The sequence below is a fragment of the Ricinus communis genome, chromosome 8 (assembly GCF_019578655.1).
Source record: "Ricinus communis isolate WT05 ecotype wild-type chromosome 8, ASM1957865v1, whole genome shotgun sequence".
In the NCBI taxonomy this organism is placed as follows: domain Eukaryota; kingdom Viridiplantae; phylum Streptophyta; class Magnoliopsida; order Malpighiales; family Euphorbiaceae; genus Ricinus; species Ricinus communis.
Window position 1 is genome coordinate 9,614,784 of NC_063263.1, and position 17,601 is coordinate 9,632,384.

Here is a 17,601-nt window from a genome sequence, read left to right on the forward strand (position 1 = left end):
ATAATCTTCAATTTCAATAGGAAACAAGGTCAAGCATTCAGAATTTAGGCAATCAAATAACTCAATTTGCTACGTCAATTAGTAAATTGGAGGCCCAAAATTCTGGAAAATTACCTTCACAACCAGAAATAAATCCAAAGGAGAACGTTAGTGCAATTTCTCTAAGAAGTGGAAAGGAGATTCCTTCAGGCTCGATTCCACTCAAGGAAAGTGAACTTAGCAAGAAAAATGAAGAAGAAGCTTCTTCCAAGACATCACGGAGGGTAAAATTTGATCATCCCCTATCTCTTTCATCTCACACTCCAATGCCTCCTTTTCCTAGCAGATTAGCAAAACCAAAAGAATATGAGCAAGGAAAGGAGATCTTGGATACATTTAGGAAGGTGGAGATAAATATCCCACTATTGGATGCTATCAAACAAATCCCTAAATATGCCAAGTTCTTAAAGGAATTGTGCACCAACAAAAAAAGAATGAAGGAAAAGGAGAAAGTAGTGGTAAGTAGGAATGTGTCAGCAATCTTGCAAAAGAATATGCCAGAAAAATACAAAGATCCAGGTATGTTTTTATTACCTTGTGTTATTAGTAATACGAAAATTGAGCGTGCTATGTTAGATTTGGGAGCTTCCATTAATGTCATGCCATTTTCTATTTATCAAGATTTAAAACTAAATGACTTGCAAAAAATTGGTGTAGTGATTTAATTAGCTGATCGTTCTTTTATTCATCCCCTTGGAGTTGTTGAAGATGTTTTGGTGCAGGTTAATGAGCTCATATTTCCCGTCAACTTTTACATTTTGGAAATGGATGGTAATTCTTCATCAAAATCAGCTTCGATTTTGTTAGGACGACCATTCATAAAAACTGCCAAAACAAAGATCAATGTAGATGAGGGTACTCTCTCCGTAGAGTTTGATGGAGAGATTGTTAAATTTAATATTTTTGATGCAATTAAATACCCTAATGATGTACATTCTCTTTGCCATATTAATGTAATTGATCCAATTATGCAGGAAGTTTTTGCAGAAGAAAGTGTTGGTGACGAACAGGAATTAGATGAAAATTCCAATTTTGAAGGAAATGATTATGAGATTGGTGAAGAAGAACTATTCTCAGCAACAATATCTGAACCCACAAATCTCAATGCTGAGATATCTAATACTAATGACAAAATGTTACCTTCAATTGTGCAAGCACCAAAACTAGAGCTGAAAGCCTTACCAGATCACCTAAAATACGTGTATTTAGGTGACAAGGAAACATTGCCTGTTATCATCTCAAAAGGACTAACAATGAAACAGGAAAGAAGATTGATTGAAGCTTTGAAGGAATACAAGGTTGCAATTGGTTGGACGTTGGCTGACATAAAAGGCATTAGTCCATCAATTTGCATGCACAGGATTTTGCTAGAGGATGATGCTAAACCATTAAGGGAACCACAAAGGAGACTAAACCCAGCCATGAAAGAAGTTGTCATGAAAGAGATACTCAAGCTATTAGATGCAGGTATAATCTACCCAATCTCAGACAGTAAATGGGTAAGTCCAATTCATGTTGTCCCTAAGAAAACTGGAATGACTGTGGTAAGGAATTCAGACAATGAACTTGTACCAATGCGTGTGCAAAATGGTTGGAGAATGTGTATAGATTTTAGGAAGCTTAATCAAGTAACTAGAAAAGATCATTTCCCCTACCTTTCATAGATCAAATGTTAGAACGATTAGCGGGAAAATCTTTCTTCTGTTTCCTTGATAGCTTTTCAGGATTCTATCAAATTCCTATCGCACAGGAAGATCAAGAAAAAACAACATTCACTTGTCCTTTCGGAACCTATGCTTATAGGCGAATGCCTTTTGACCTCTGTAATGCTCCAGGTACGTTTCAAAGATGCATGATGAGTATTTTTTCTGAATATATTGAGAAATGTATTGAAGTGTTTATGGATGACTTTACTGTGTATGGGGATTCATTTGATGAATGCTTAGAAAATTTAACAAAAGTTTTAAGGAGATGTATAGAAATAAACTTGGTTTTAAATTATGAGAAATGTCATTTTATGGTCACCCAAGGCATTGTATTAGGGCATGTGGTCTCCTCTAAGGGTATAGAAGTTGATAAGGCAAAAGTAGACGTAATTGCAAACTTACCATACCCTAGCAATGTTAGGGAAGTGCGTTCTTTTCTAGGACATGCAGGATTTTATCACAGATTTATCAAGGATTTTTCCAAGATCGCTTTGCCATTGACTAATTTACTGCAAAAAGAAGTTCAATTCGAGTTTGGCAGAGCGAAAGCTCAAAGATTTGAAGGCAAAAAACTATTTGTTTCAAGCTATAGATCGTTCAATTTTGGAGGCTATTCTCCACAAGGATACTTCCAAGCATATTTGGGATTCAATGAAGAATAAGTATTCAGGTTCAGCAAGGGTTAAGCGAGCCCAACTTCAAGCCTTAACAAGAGATTTTGAGACTCTTCAAATGAAGTCAGGAGAGTCAGTTACAAATTTTTTTAGGAGAATAATGGGAATTGCAAACAAAATGCATTTTCATGGTGCAGCCATGGAAGATGTTAAAATAGTTGAGAAGATTCTAAGATCAATAGTGGAATTACATTGTCTGCTCAATTGAAGAGTCCAAAGATGTTGATCTTATGTCTATTGATGAGCTTCAAAGTTCTTTGCTTGTCCATGAACAGAAACTTAATCGAACAAGTGACATGGAGGAACAAATAACTCTCAAAGCCTTTACTGAATCCTCAAACACAAGAGGAAGAGGTCGTGGATGAGGTCATGAAAGAGGCGGAAGAGGCCATCACAATGGAGAAAACAGAGATGGCAGCAACACCTCATATGGATTCAAGAAAGATGATGACTCACAACCAAAAGAAAGAAGGCATCATGACAAAACCAATATTGAATGTTATAGATGTGGATATTATGGCACAAAAACGAATGTTACACAAAGCTAGCAAAGGAGAAAGGAGAAAAGGGAGAAAAATCTCATTACGCTGAGAAAAAGGAGAAAGAAACATTGCTAATGGCCTTTCATGCATTAGAGGAGCCTGACCAAGAAACTTGGTATGTTGATACAGGTTGTAGCAACCACATGAGTGGATGTAAGTCATCTTTCTTTTCTTTAGATGAAAAATTTCATGCAGTTGTAAGTTTCGGGGATAAATCAACTATTAATGTGATGGAAAAAGGAGATATTCAAATTAGGACTCGAAATGATTTTATTGAAACTATTTCAACTGTGTTTTATATTTCTGATTTGAAAACAAGTTTCTTGGGTGTTAGCCAGTTACAGGACAAAGGATATAAAATCACTATTTTTAAAGGAGAATGCGAGGTGTATGATCCAAAGAGGGGTTCTATCGTTATAATCAAAATGACAATAAATAAATTATTTCCTTTGAAGATTATAATTGTACCACCAGCTTGTTTGATTGTTAAAGAAGATGATTTAGCATAGAGGGGGCATCTCATATATGGGCATTTGAATTTTACTGGGTTAAAAACACTTCATCAAAGGCAGATGGTTACTGGCCTACCATCAATTAATCCTCCATTAAAAACATATGAAGATTGCATTATTGGAAAGCATCAAAGAGATACATTTCCCAGTGGGAAAGCAGAAAGAGCTCAGACTGTACTTGAAATAATACACTCAGATTTATATGGACTTATCAATCCAATCTCGAATTGTAGTAGAAGGTATTTTATATCTTTTATAGATGATTTCAGCCGAAAAACATGGATGTATTTTTTGTAGGAAAAATCTGTAGCTTTTCAAGTATTCAAGAGTTTCAGGGCTCTAGTCGAAAATGAGGTTGATAGGAATAATTCTTAGAACAGATCGCGGAGGAGAGTTTTGTTCTAAAGAATTTAATGCTTATTGTGATTCAAATGTTATAAGGAGGTAGATGACTACTTCATATACACCACAACAAAATGGTGTATGTGAAAGAAAGAATAGAACAATTCTCAACATGGTTCGAAGCTTGCTAGCTACTAGTGGAGTTCCAAAGCAATTTTGGCCAGAAGCAGTATCATGGTCCATTCATGTGTTAAATAGAAGTCCAACATTTGCAGTAAATAATATGACTCCTTAAGATGCATGGAGTGGTAAAAAACCTTTAGTTGAATACTTTCGGGTGTTTGGGTGCATTGCATATGCCCATAAATACCGATGAAAGTATAGCAAAACTTGATGACAAGAGTGAGAAATGTATATTTCTTGGAGTAAGTGAAACTCTGAAAACTTACAAATCATTTAATCCCATGACAAAAAAGGTAGTGATAAGTAGAGATATAGTTTTTATTGAAGATTCCAAATGGAATTGAACTGATGGCAATTCAGTTTGAAATCCAATACTTGATATTGCTGAGATTCTAGAAGGGGAGAAAGAAGTAGATCGGTCATCAACTCCACCTCCACCTCCAATACAAGAGCAGCCATCACCTCAAGTTGAGATTCAAGAGCAGTCATCCACTCAACCTGAAATTCAATGATTAGAAGGAGGTTACAGTTTGAGGGATGCAAATACAAGAAAGAGGCCAGCATGTATGATAGATTATAATGTGAGTTATTTCAGTTCTAATGATGATATTGCATATTTTGCACTATTTCTAGATAGTGATCCAATTACATATGATGAGGCTATCAAAGAAATGAAATGGAGGAAAGCAATGGACAAGGAGATGGAACTGAACTTGTTGGCTATACAGATAGTGATTATGCAGGTGACATAGATGATCGCAATAGCACTTCTGGCCATGTTTTCATGCTGAATTCATGTGCAATATCATGGTCTTCGAAAAAGCAGCAAATAGTAACACTTTCACCAACTGAAACTGAGTTTGTAGCATCTGCTTTTTAAGAAAACTATTAAACATTCCATCATTTTTTATTTCAGTTCTTACCCACCTAGCATTCATTAATAAATTATTAATATTAATTTATTAATAAGTGATTGCACCAGGACGAAAAAAAGAATGAATGACTTTACTCTATCGATTAAAATTTGTTAACTTTTATATTGAAAGGGTTTTATTAAAAAATAAACTTTTAAACAACGAATAAGGGAATATATTTTTAAATTATGTATAAAATTTTAACAAAAATGATATAAAACTCACTCGAATCAAATTTTGTGCATCGAAGATGCGGCCAAGTAAAAAACAAATTGTGGCTATCTTCTCAATAAATAATGAATTGAAATCTTTGGAAAAAACAAAAAAAAAAATTGTTTTTCTTTATTTTCAATTTAGGCTCATTGGAGTTTTAGAGATTAATCACACTACAAAAGAAAATTGGATGTAACAAGTAATCAAATTAGACAAAGACTTATTGTGCGTTTGGCATTAAAAACATATTTAGATACACAATGTTTGATTATTTATCTTAAAATAAATTTTCACAAGAATCAGACTCTTAAACTAGTTTTTATAGGGTTGTTTAGTCTTGAAGAAAATTTTTTATTTCTCATTTAGAAAATAAAAAAATTAAAAAGTTAAGATAAAAGCTAATATATATTAGTTTGAATAAACATAATAAAAAAATAATAAAACTATATGATTCCGTACTTTCTAAATAAAAACATCAAAATCATATTTTCTACTCAAGTATAAATATGGAGATCTAAAATACATTTTTCTATATCTCAGTTTAAAAAATTATTTTAACTAAATATCAAATTTATATTTTCTCAGGAGAATTTTCTAAGAAAAATTTTCAGTTTTTCACAATTAAATAGACCGATTATTTTTATTAAAAAAAATACGTTGTGATTTTTAGAAAAGAATTGAAAGGCTGAAATTTTTAAACTAATTATAAAATTATTTCTAATATATATTCATATTAAAAGATTTATAACACTCTCCTCCAAAAATATTGATGTTTTAAAATAAAATTCTCTACACCTTGAAAATTGAATATCAAATTAGATATATGAATTTATTTATAATGTTTTATATAATTGTAAATCAAATTAGATATGTGAATCTATTTATAATTTTTTTAATAATTGTGATGATGGCTTGAATATTATTTTTTATCTCTCTTTCTTTTCTAATGTTTTATTATTTTACTATTAGAATATATATTATTAATTTGTATTTTATATTCTCAAATGTCTATCCATAGGCTCTTAAAATCTATACAGAGTTTGGATTTTGATTCGGAATTTGATGGTACCAGTTTTATTTTGATTTAAATTTTGGATAATTACAAATACTTCTGAGGTTGGAGATAATATTATGCATTTATATTCTCTAATTTTTGAAGATATATATTTTTCTCTCTTTTTTGTATGCCGTTTATTGTAAGAGTCCTTATGTTAGTAGTCTATTAATTTAATGAATTTTAACTTGGTCAAGAAAAGTATCACATTATACTAACTTAAAATGATATTTTTATCATTGTGTGAGTTTATATTAAACTGAAATTTATTTTATAATAAAATAAAAAAATTATTTAAATTATAAAAAAATACAGTATTTTATTTTCTTCAATGTAAAATTCTATATTTAAAAACTAATAAAAAAAATAAAATTAAATTAATTTCATAGCCCTTTTCAGTAATTTTATACAATATTAACGCGTAATAGAAACATTTAGTACAAAAAATAAAAATACATATTATTATAAAACAAAAAATATAAATATAGGTTATGCCAAATGTCCGAGGGGTGTTTATAAATTCTTCTTTAAATTTTTTAAAAAATTGAATTTGAGTGAGAATTGGAATTTTTTTATTAAAATTTATTAAATTTTGTATTATGATTATTTGGAGTTGTTGGTTACCATTTTTGTTTTTTATTGTGTCGGCTGTGGAGTTTAAGAGATTTTAGGTGTATTATATATATATATATATATATATTGTTTTTATAAGAAAAGAAATTGCAAGTGGAGACAAAAGAGATTCAATAATGCTGCTAGATCTTTTGACTATGAACAGCTACTCCTACTACCTGTACATATGATTTTCTAAAAGAATAATTAAAAAGAAAAGATAATTTAGTTGACCTACACGCAAATTTATAGCCTTGACATGACATAGTCGTTTTATTTTATTGTCCTAGTTTTTGTTTTTTAATTCTTCTAAAGTTTATTATTATTCTTAAAAAGAATTATCATGACGTATCTATTATAGAGATATATTAATATATCTATGGCATAGACTAATATGAAAATGATTTTGAGCATAATGCATTTAATTGTAGTTAGGATATAACTAAAGAATATAATTATAATTCTTAAATATTATTTTTAAATTTTAATAACTAAAAGCACTTTTCTACTATGTATTACCAAACAAACAATAAACAAATTTAAATTTCAATGCAATTTGAATAAAATTTAATACAATTGCTCATAATAGATTTACTCAATACTTTTAGTTACCGTAAATATAAATTTCAACGCAGCAACAAATAAAGCTTTAGAAGAATAATTCTCCTAGTTTTTCTAAAATTGTTTATAATTGAATTCCGAATATATCACTTAAAAGGTAAAAAGCAATGGTTCTTTGGAGATCTAATTAATCAAATCAACCAAAAAAGACTAAATTAACAAAAACAAAAATTGTTGTCTGTATTAAATAAACTAAATGAAGGCTCAGAGAACCTTAATAAATCATGGATTAGTTAATTATGTGTTAGATTGAGGATGTTAGATAAAGTTTTGGATATCTAGTTGTCTCTATTAAATAAATTGATGATGGAAGGCTTAAAAAAATCTTAAATTAGTTAATTATATGTTAGGCTTAGCATTATTAGATAAAGACTTGAATATATAGTCGTCTCTATTAAATATATTCATACTGAAAGGCTTAGAAAAACCTTAATAGATCATATATTAGTTAATTATATGTTAGATTTAGCATGTTAAATAAAGACTTGGATATATAGTCGTCTCTATTAAATAAATGGATAATGGAAGACTTAGAGAAACCTTAATAAATCAATAGATTAGTTAATTATGTGTTAGGCTTAGCATGTTAGATAAAGACTTGGATATATAGTCCTTTCTATTAAATAAATTGATAATGGAAGACTTAGAAAAACCTTAATAAATTAATAGATTAGTTAATTATGTGTTAGACTTAGCATGTTAGATAAGTACTTGAATATATAGCTAATAAATAAATTGATAATGGAAACAAAGGCTTATAGAAACCTTAATAAATCAATACATTAGTTAATTATCTACCGTATCTTTTTTTGTCTTTCTGAGTATGCATTAGCTGTGCTGTCCAATCATGAAATATATTTATTTCTTTAACATAGGTTGTCACTGTTGATCCAGCGAAGCATTCACACTTAAAAAAAAGACTTGGGTAGTTGACTGAATAAAATAAACTATGAATGTTTCTTATTTCTTCTCTTTCCTTTTTTAATTACTTTCTTTTTTCTTTTATAACAGTTAAACGATTTCATTAGATATCAGCTCCAAGATGAGACAAAAAGAAAAGGTGGCTTGGAAGAACCGCAGTCCAGCAAGTTGAAACTAAAAGAAATTTCTTTTAAAACATTATTCATTTGATCTTCATCCCTGTGCCATGAAAAGCGGATAATTTTAGATATTTTCTAATTTAAGTCCAGCAGAATTGGTTAAAGTTCTTGTATTTAGGAATGGAGTCTGAAGTTTCCCTCCACTTAGTGTGGAGTTAATTTTTTATAAAATAAAATAAAAAATAGAATTCACTATAGTTCATTTAAAAATCTTCCATTATATTACATTACTGGATATATTACAATTATATACATAAAAGAGAATATATCTATTAAGTAAATTAGATAATTTTGGCTTTATTATATTAATTTCTATGATGAGAACTTAATTAAAAAGTCAATTTTAAATATTGAATACGATAATATATTTTTTAAATTATATACTAAAAAATTTAATCAAAATACTTGTAGAACTAACTCAAATTAAATATAAAGAGATATTACGGTCGTTTCATACTAAATAAATATTAATTTGTAGTATTTAAAAGAAATTTTTGTTTAAAAAATCTTTTTTTTTATTTTTTTTCTTTCAAGTTAGGCTTTTTAGAGTTTTAATTAGGAGTGAGTATGGTTTGGAGGAATTTCTAAAACTGTACCAAATGTCAGAGATTTTAAAATTAGATTTCTAGAACCGCATCGTAATATAAAAAGTTTCATCCCGAACCATATTAATTTTTTGTGACAGATCAGTACAGAAATTCGGGTCTAATAGGATGGTTCGGTACAGTACAGGATAATAAAGATTTATAAATTTTATATTTTTAAATAATTAATTTTTTTTACTTAAATCAATTCGACTAAATTAATTTAAAATTATACAAGAAAAATAGAATCATTATAATTACTTTATACTTGTATTTAAGAACTACATAATAGAGAAGTTTATTTTCAATTCGCCAAGCTAATAAAAACTTACATACTAAGGGCTTGTTTAGTTCAACTGATCAATGCAATTGGTTGCTAGTGGCTAATAGCTGGTAGTTGATAGCTGATAAATTAAACCATTTGCTAAAATTTTATTAGTGATTGTTGTTAGTATGTTAAATGACCATTAAAGGTATAATTTATAATTAAATATATTTTATTATATTATATTCAATGATATAAATTGATAGAAATAGTTCATAATAATAAAGTATATTATAATTAATTTTTTTTAGCTCAAGTGTATTTATTATTAAAAATATTTATAAAAATTATTTTAAAAGTAAAAATTTAAATTTAAAATCTACTAATAAAAATTTATAATTTCAAATACCATAATTATAAAAATTTTAATTATTTAACTATTAAGGATAATTTTAAGATAATAATTTTTATTATAAAATATAAAAATTAGATTATATGAAATCAACTTAAAGTAAGTTATCATTAATAAATTCTAATAAGAATAATAGTGTCCACATAAATTAATTAATTAAATCAACTACTAGCCAATAAAAAAAAAAACTCTAAAATATAGTTGATACAATCGGTAGCTGATTGAGACTAAATTAATTATCAGCCACTGTTTCTTAAGTCTTTACCAAACACTTTAATATAGTTGTTTATTGAAAAACAGCTATCAGTTCTATCGAACTTCTGAACCAAACACCTTTCAAATAAATGTGTATTTAATAGTTTCAATTCACCGAGCTGAATATTTGAATATTTCATTGTCCAATTGATAAATACATTTCATCTGACCCCTTCTAATACAATATATTGTTATTTTATTAAAAGACACATTATTAATAAAACTTGTTTTATAAACATGATTAATGTCATACTTGCAATATATCATCATAAATTAATAAATTAATTTATTTGGTACTAAGATAATTTTTTGTTATTAAGATTTAAAAAGATTTTAGGCCTATATATTTAAATTAAATGAATGAAATAACAATGTTAATTTGTAACTGTGCTAAAAAATCGAGATAAACTTAGTGAATAATTAATATTATAAGAAAATATAAAATTTAGTGCTTTTATTTTATATTTTTTAGTCAATAAACTTGAATTTGAGCTCTTACCAATAAATTAGAGTCTACTAGTGCTATTATGTAATCATTATGGATCAAGAATTATGCTATCTTCTCGTATCAATCTCTTGGTGCTTGCTTCAATCCATAAAGTGCTTTCTTTAGCTTACTAGCTTCTTCCTTGATGACGTCTTAACAATCATTTTTTATTTGTTTTTCCTCCACTTGATCTCGCAACATAAGGAGCCTTACCCTTTTTTATCGCTGAAGAGGGTTTTCTCCTCTTTCTTTATTTGTCTAAAGCTTCCTGATTTGCTAATATATTTTCCAACTCATTTAAAGATGGCTCCTTAGACTATTCACGAGTTGTCGTGACAAGTGCATTAAACTCGGAATGTAACTCTTAAATTACGATCCTCCTCATTCTTGTCTCCGTAATTTGATTTTGAGAATCTAATTTTGAATTTTTTGACATAGAATTTTAATTTTAGTAAAGTACTCACTCACTATCATATAACGCTGCGAGATTGATCATAGCTCGTTCTTGAGTTGTTGTAGCTTGGCATCATTCATTTGAGCGAATATTTCGGCAAGAGTATCCCATGCCTCCTTAGGCGTCTTTGCATCCCTGATGTGCTGCAATAAATCATCCTCCATAGATATCGACAAAGCATACATAGCTTTATCAGCCTTGACCTTCCTTGACCTTCCATCTTTTAAGGTCATCCTGACTTGTTGGAGGTATTATCTCACACTCTCCAATAATCTTTCATAAATCTTGATTGCATACGAGTACACCAAGTGCTATAATTATTAGAACTAGGTTTTCTCAAGCTACTCACCGAATTGAAGTAATCAAGTAAACTTGGTCTTAGACCAACAAATTTCATAGTTTCAAATTGTAAACTAATGGTGCCTTGATGTAATACGGTGCACGATTGCTTGCTCTTGAAGCACTTGGATGCCGGTCGCTAACCGCCTGCTTTAATACCACTTATAAAATAAAAGAGGAGAGGAAGATTTAATTGCATAAAAAAACTACTTTATATTAAATAAAATTTTAGTATAAAATATTTATGCTATAACACATACCAGCACACTTCACTCACTCACCACACAAGTAATTAATCCGCACTCCAACTTTTTTTGGCACATTCCTCTTGCGCGCGCACGTATAAAAGAGCCTAGTTTCTTTTATATTTATACAAAGCCGGTACATTATCGATTTTACTATGTGGAGAATTATAGACAATTTTGGAGAGATTTTCTAGAAAATTAAGAGAGAAAAAGACAGTGACCTCCAATATGACATCTCTATAACACATGCCACTCTCTTACCTTTTTCAGTTATTATTATTATGCTAATTCTTAATAACGATTTTTTTTTTTCATTTCGAAATGAGAATAAAATGTTAACAAAATTTTGATGTGACAATCACATATGGAGTAACTTAATCCTTATACTATAATAATAAAATAATAATAATAATAATAATAATAATAAAAAGAGATTCAATAATGTTGTTCAACCGCATTAGAAATTCAATGCTGATAATAAAGTCTTGCACGAGCCATTCATTTTCAAATTGTCTGCCGAGTGCTGAGAAACATAACAATAAATACAAGACATAGTACTGGATAGATTTATAAAACAGGGAAAATAAAATAATAATAATAATAATAATAATAAAAGAGGTCCTTCAAGAGGAAAATAAAGTATGCAAATTGGAGTGTCCATCGCCAACCCCCTATGAAACAAACATCCTCTTTATTCCAGCTTGTGAAAATGAACGATGGCCTTAAATCTCTTCAGATGTTCTGCATTGAAAATTATACAAATCAAAACATACATACATGTATATATACATGTGTATGTGCATATATATATACCTATATATATACACACACACACACACATTATCATAACATTAACTTTTGATGAACATTTACCATTTCCGAGTACATCTGTTCGATTGTGGCATTAAGGTTGCCCTCCCAGCGCCATTTATCCTCCGAAGGAAATTCTATCAGTACCCTCTCAAGTTTTGATGCGATGGTGATTCCAGGGGAGAACACCCTCAGTTTGGGGCATTTTGCCACAGTTACTTCTTCCAAAGATGGGAAATTGAAGGTGTTGCCGCGCAAGCAAAAGCTTGTGAGGTTCTGTAACCTAACAAGTGCTAGAGTTTTCAGTTTAGTGAAGATAATCTCTCCTGCTGTCTCATCTTTTTCATCTGCCACTATTCCAGTCAGCATATCACAATCTTCAATGTGCATGGTCACAAGTTGCACCATACTCTTAGCCACTGACGAAGTTACCAAATTTATCACTTTGCTGCAGTGAAGCACTTCTAGACAGGTCAGATTTTGAAAAGATGCAGATGGCATTGCCAAATTAGTCAAATTTTCACAAAACTGAACTTTCAGAATTTCAACATTCTGAAGAAATGGGTCAAAATGGATGTCTCGGCTCCATATATTTTTCAAATCATTTAACCTATTTAGCTCCAAGTGTCTTAGAGAGGGACATTCAATTAGACCATGCCCAATCCTTAAACTCGAGACATCAGACAGATTCTTGAGCTTTAGGAAGTTCAGCCGAGGGAACATCAATTTAATCATTCCCTCTTCTTCTGAAAATTCTTCTGTGCGTATTATTCCTTCCATGAACTCGCAATTACAAATCTCAAGTTTCTCAAGTCGAATAAAACTCCTAATCATAGAAAGCGTAAACAAATACTTCCAATCCCTGCAATTCTCCACGATTAAGCTTTTTAGGTGTGAACACGCTGTGGAAAGTTCTCCATGCCATATTGTTTCACAGGGAATCGAGGACAATATCAAGTCCTCTAACGTGGGAACCTGCCAACATATACTTCTTTAGTCCAAAATACGTATTGTTCAACTATTTGACATAAAAAATTTGACAAACAAAAGAATCATTTTTCTCATGTTTCAGATGACATAAAGTATCTCTCTTTTATTAGTTCAGATGTTTTAAGGTTCAAATACCATTTAGTCTTTATACAGGCAATAGAAGAGAGATGTGAAATATGATCTTATGTGAATGAACATATCATAATTACCTGGAAAAGCGGCACTGAAGGACCATAGTCACTCTCTGAAACAATTTCCTCCAATCCTGGATCGATTGTGAGAGGCTCCTTGATGGAGCAGAAGCTATTGAGCTTTGGTAGTCGTTCCAGTGTCAGAGAGCGAAGTCGAGTAAGAGCAGCTGCTTTATCTTCGATATCACTGTCTGCACCTTCATATTTAAAGATCTCCATCACGTTTCTGCAATCAATTACCTCCATTTCTTGAAGTTGCATAAGGAATCTAACCATGGAGAAAGAGAGGAGATTCTTCAATTCGTTGCAAGATCGGACTTTTATGGATCTTAACTCACTGAAAGAACCCCCTACAAGTTCTCCGTGACAAAACTTTTCCAAGTTCATTAAATTCTCCAAGAGCAAAGACTTTAAAAGGGGAAAGGCAACAGTGGGAACAGACTCTGAAGCATTGACGAGGCAATGAATTTCAGGACAGTTCTGGACAATGAGACGCTTCAGTTGTGGAAAGCCTTCCGAGTTTAGATTGTACAGTATGCTGTTTACTCCCCTCGCATCAGCTAAAGATAGATCATCCGTTCCCTCCAGAAACTGATTAACCTCATACTCCGAGTGAATACTGGTATTGAGCTTCAGCTTTAGCACTCTAGAGGTTTCATCATGACCGTTCCAGTCCCATTCATCTCCAATCAATATCTTGTACCTTTGTAACTTCTTGGTGAACAAATCTCTGGGTAATATCCTGGCGTCTAGAATCTGTATTTCTAAACTCGTCAGATGAGACAATAGTACCAATTCATCAAGGCTTGCATTACTTTGATTCATTAACCCTTCAATCTTCCACCGAACGAAGCTATTAGCCATATACAGTTCCTCAAGCAGGCACAGTCTAGATAAGACGTTTGCTGGAAAAACATTGAGTTTGGAACAATGGCTCAAATCTAATAACTTTAGCCGAGACAATTCACCTATTTCTCTCGGCAGCTCGACAATATCAGAATGCGCAAAGGTGAGAATTTCTAGTTTCTTTAGTTCTCCAATTATTGCTATGTCATGCAACAAACAACGATCCAAACACAAAGTACGGAGGTGTTCTAGGCAACCAAGTGATGGAGGTAGGGACGAAAAACTCATCCCACAGAAATCCAGCACTTTGAGTATTGGAATCCCTTGAAAAAAGGAACCCGGGATTCTCAGAGAAGGCTCTTCTGTGGAAAGTAAAAGGAACTCTAAATTTGGGGATTCTAACACTTCAGGAAGTTTAACAACATTAAGGCAAGGCAAAGAAATTCTAGTGCAGCTTTTGAGTGCATCTTCATCTGGCCATACCTCCAATCGGATGTAATTATTGATGGTAAACACTTGCTGTTCTCTATAGGCGATTGAAACAGCAAAATCTTGAATGAGATCATGGATTTTCACAAACCCATTCATCTCGCCATCCAGCAACAAGCAAGAGCTTTTGAGCTCACTGATCATTGCATGTACTCTTCTTCTTGCGTAGTCCACCGTCCGCGTGTCGTAAAGTAAACCCAGACCGATGCTATATTTCAGCAAGTCTTGGATCCGGATATCAGATTTTCCCAGTAAACCACAAAGCAAAAAGAGAGACCGCACTTCATTATCATCCAAATGATTGTAAGACAACTCTAGAGCTGAAAATAACTTTCCCTGTACTCCGTCGTCAACTTTAGATATCTCTTTCGAGGCATTTTTCCAAACAGACAAGTTCTTGCCTTTCAATGCTTTTGCAGTTGCGGTAATCATAAGAGGCAAACCTGCTAAATGTTGGACAATTTCTCTTGCTGCGTATACAAATTCAGGATTTCCAAGGCCACCAATGGTTTTCTCAAATAAGCTCCATGACTCATCTAACGTCAGAACTTCAAGCCTGAAATTCCTTTCTGCGCCCATCTGATGGGATAGTACATCTAGACTTCTCGATGCAAGTAAAATTTTGCATCCCAGGTGATCATTCCCAAAAGGAATCCCCAGGGCCTCCAGATCAAGACGTCCCCAAATGTCATCCAGCACCACAAGGATCTTTTCCTCCATTTTCAACCTCTGATGTAGCCTTCTCGCTCTAACTGCGAGACTCTCTTCTACAAATTGCAGGCCCAGTTGCTCAGCAATCTCTGCTTGAATTTTTAAAAGATCTGGTGAATAAGACAGAGTAGCCATAACTGAAACATCAAATAGCATGCTTTCTGTTGCTCGTCGGCTGACCTCCTTTACTAGGGTGGTCTTTCCGACACCACCCATCCCATACACCCCAATCATGCTAACATTAGGATCTTTAATTGCATCCCAGACTTGCATCAGAATTGACTGTCTTGATTCGAAGGCATAATTACCATCAGGAAATGAGGATGGTGAGAACTTTGGCGGGTACATTACATAGGAGACACGTTCAAATATGCCATCGCTCTGGAGCTCAGCAATAACAGGAACCTTCTTTCGCGCTTTCCTGCTAAGCACGTATCGCCTCTTCAAATTTGGACACAGTCCAATCCAGCAACTCTTATTTGTCAGTTCTTCACCTTCGTTAATAACTCTCTCAGCATCCTCACTGGCTTTTTGTGCATTAGAGAGCCAATTCTGAACAAACTCTTCAGTATGTTCCCCCCTCCTTGCGGCTTCTTCAATTGAATGCTGCAGATTCACTTTCGCATCTGTCAGCTTCTCAACCTCATACTTGAGATTTTCAATATTTTTCTTGTAATTGAAGGCATAATCAAGGAGTCTTGTGACGGGTTCTATAAATATCTCAGCCATTTTTCTGGTCAAATATAAAAGCAAATTGCAACTGGGATCAGAGGAAAAACAAACAAGAGGGTAACTCTCTTATAATTGCTAGCGGTAGGAAAAATAGACACAGGACAAAAAGCAAATTTGATAGTTGAGACCGAAAGGAGCTGAGTAGGTTTAGACAGGAAAATGAGAAAGGTTTTCGCAGCAGCAAGGTAGGCAATATTGAAAGCTAAATGAGAAAACAGAAACAAACGTGAGAAGATTAACAGTACTGAAGGATGACTCAGGAAACGGGGGACAGATAAGCTGAAAACGGAAGGAGAAAAAAATAGCCTGTATATGGTAGATCTGAAGAAATAGAAAAACATTTTAAGCAAAAGAAAAAAGGAAATAGAAATATATATATATATATATATATATATATATATATATATATTATAACAAGGAGAGAGAACACCCGAAGAAAAGAGGGCCAGGAAATAGAAAAATATTGATGTAAGCTATTGCCGAAGTCTAATCGCCAAATTGCTCAAAAATATTATAAATTGTAGAGCTTTCAAATTCGGCTACCGTATTAATTTATCAGCTAATTATATGAATCTTGAAGAATTTCAATACTTGTTAGCTTCCTTTTTTTAATATCTATATTCTGTTGTGAGGCTATAGCATTTAAACTAACAAATCTTATCTACAAAAGAAAAAAAAAAATAGACTTTATTGGAAAAAAAAAAAAAGACGCCCTCATTAGTTAGTCATAAAAAATACTTATCATTATAAAATTGTTGTTTAGTCAAATAATAAAATTGACAAATGATTAATAAATGTTTATTAAATTTTTTTTATTAATAAAATATATATATTTATTAGTATTTGCTATTAGAAATGAAAAATCTCATATTCTAATTATTTTCTTTGCACTAGATAGCTACTGTAATATTAAGAAGAGAATAAGTAGACTTATTAAATCAATAATTAGTAAAAATCATTAAACCTATTTAATACTATCAATCATTGCAAGACTTAAGTGTAAAATAATGCCATTGTTGCTCATGTATTTAGTTGGAAAATTATACCATGTTATAAATTTTTTTTGAAAAAACAAAAACAGCTCGACCTACCCTTTTTTCGGTCTTCCTCCTTACCGTCTCCGGCCATCGCCTTACAGTAACCACACTCTTCCTGTCTCTAATATCCTCAGGTGGAAATCAAAATTAGTTTCACATGAAATTCTCCTGCAATTAGCAACGTGTACCCAAATTTCTTCTGCTTTTGTTAACTTCAGTTTGTACTTAAGATCACTAACAGC

At 31.6% G+C, this 17,601-nt stretch overlaps 1 protein-coding gene and 1 long non-coding RNA gene across 2 annotated transcripts; both read right to left on the minus strand.

Moving 5' to 3' along the window:
* Positions 1–4,205: 4,205 nt before the first annotated feature.
* LOC112536303 lies at positions 4,206–5,281 on the minus strand. The gene is made up of 2 exons (XR_003080347.2): positions 4,712–5,281; positions 4,206–4,496 (listed from the first exon to the last, which is right to left on the minus strand). It is a non-coding gene; the product is annotated as an uncharacterized LOC112536303 (long non-coding RNA).
* A 6,711-nt stretch (positions 5,282–11,992) lies between these two features.
* LOC8277211 (probable disease resistance protein At4g27220) lies at positions 11,993–17,552 on the minus strand. The gene is made up of 4 exons (XM_025158972.2): positions 17,414–17,552; positions 13,563–16,323; positions 12,427–13,338; positions 11,993–12,294 (listed from the first exon to the last, which is right to left on the minus strand). Exons 2-4 carry the CDS (start codon positions 16,317–16,319, stop codon positions 12,286–12,288), a joined length of 3,678 nt encoding a protein of 1,225 aa, XP_025014740.2. The 5' UTR covers positions 16,320–16,323; positions 17,414–17,552; the 3' UTR covers positions 11,993–12,285.
* Between the last annotated feature and the right edge of the window lie 49 nt (positions 17,553–17,601).

What these genes read in the sequence shown, in the direction of transcription:
- LOC8277211 (XM_025158972.2), bottom strand. Translation starts at nt 16,319, where the DNA reads ATGGCTGAGATATTTATAGAACCCGTCACAAGACTCCTTGATTATGCC. An exon ending in CTTCAGTGCCGCTTTTCCAG is followed by an intron (nt 13,339 to 13,562) that starts GTAATTATGATA and finishes ATATGTTGGCAG; the next exon opens with GTTCCCACGTTAGAGGACTT.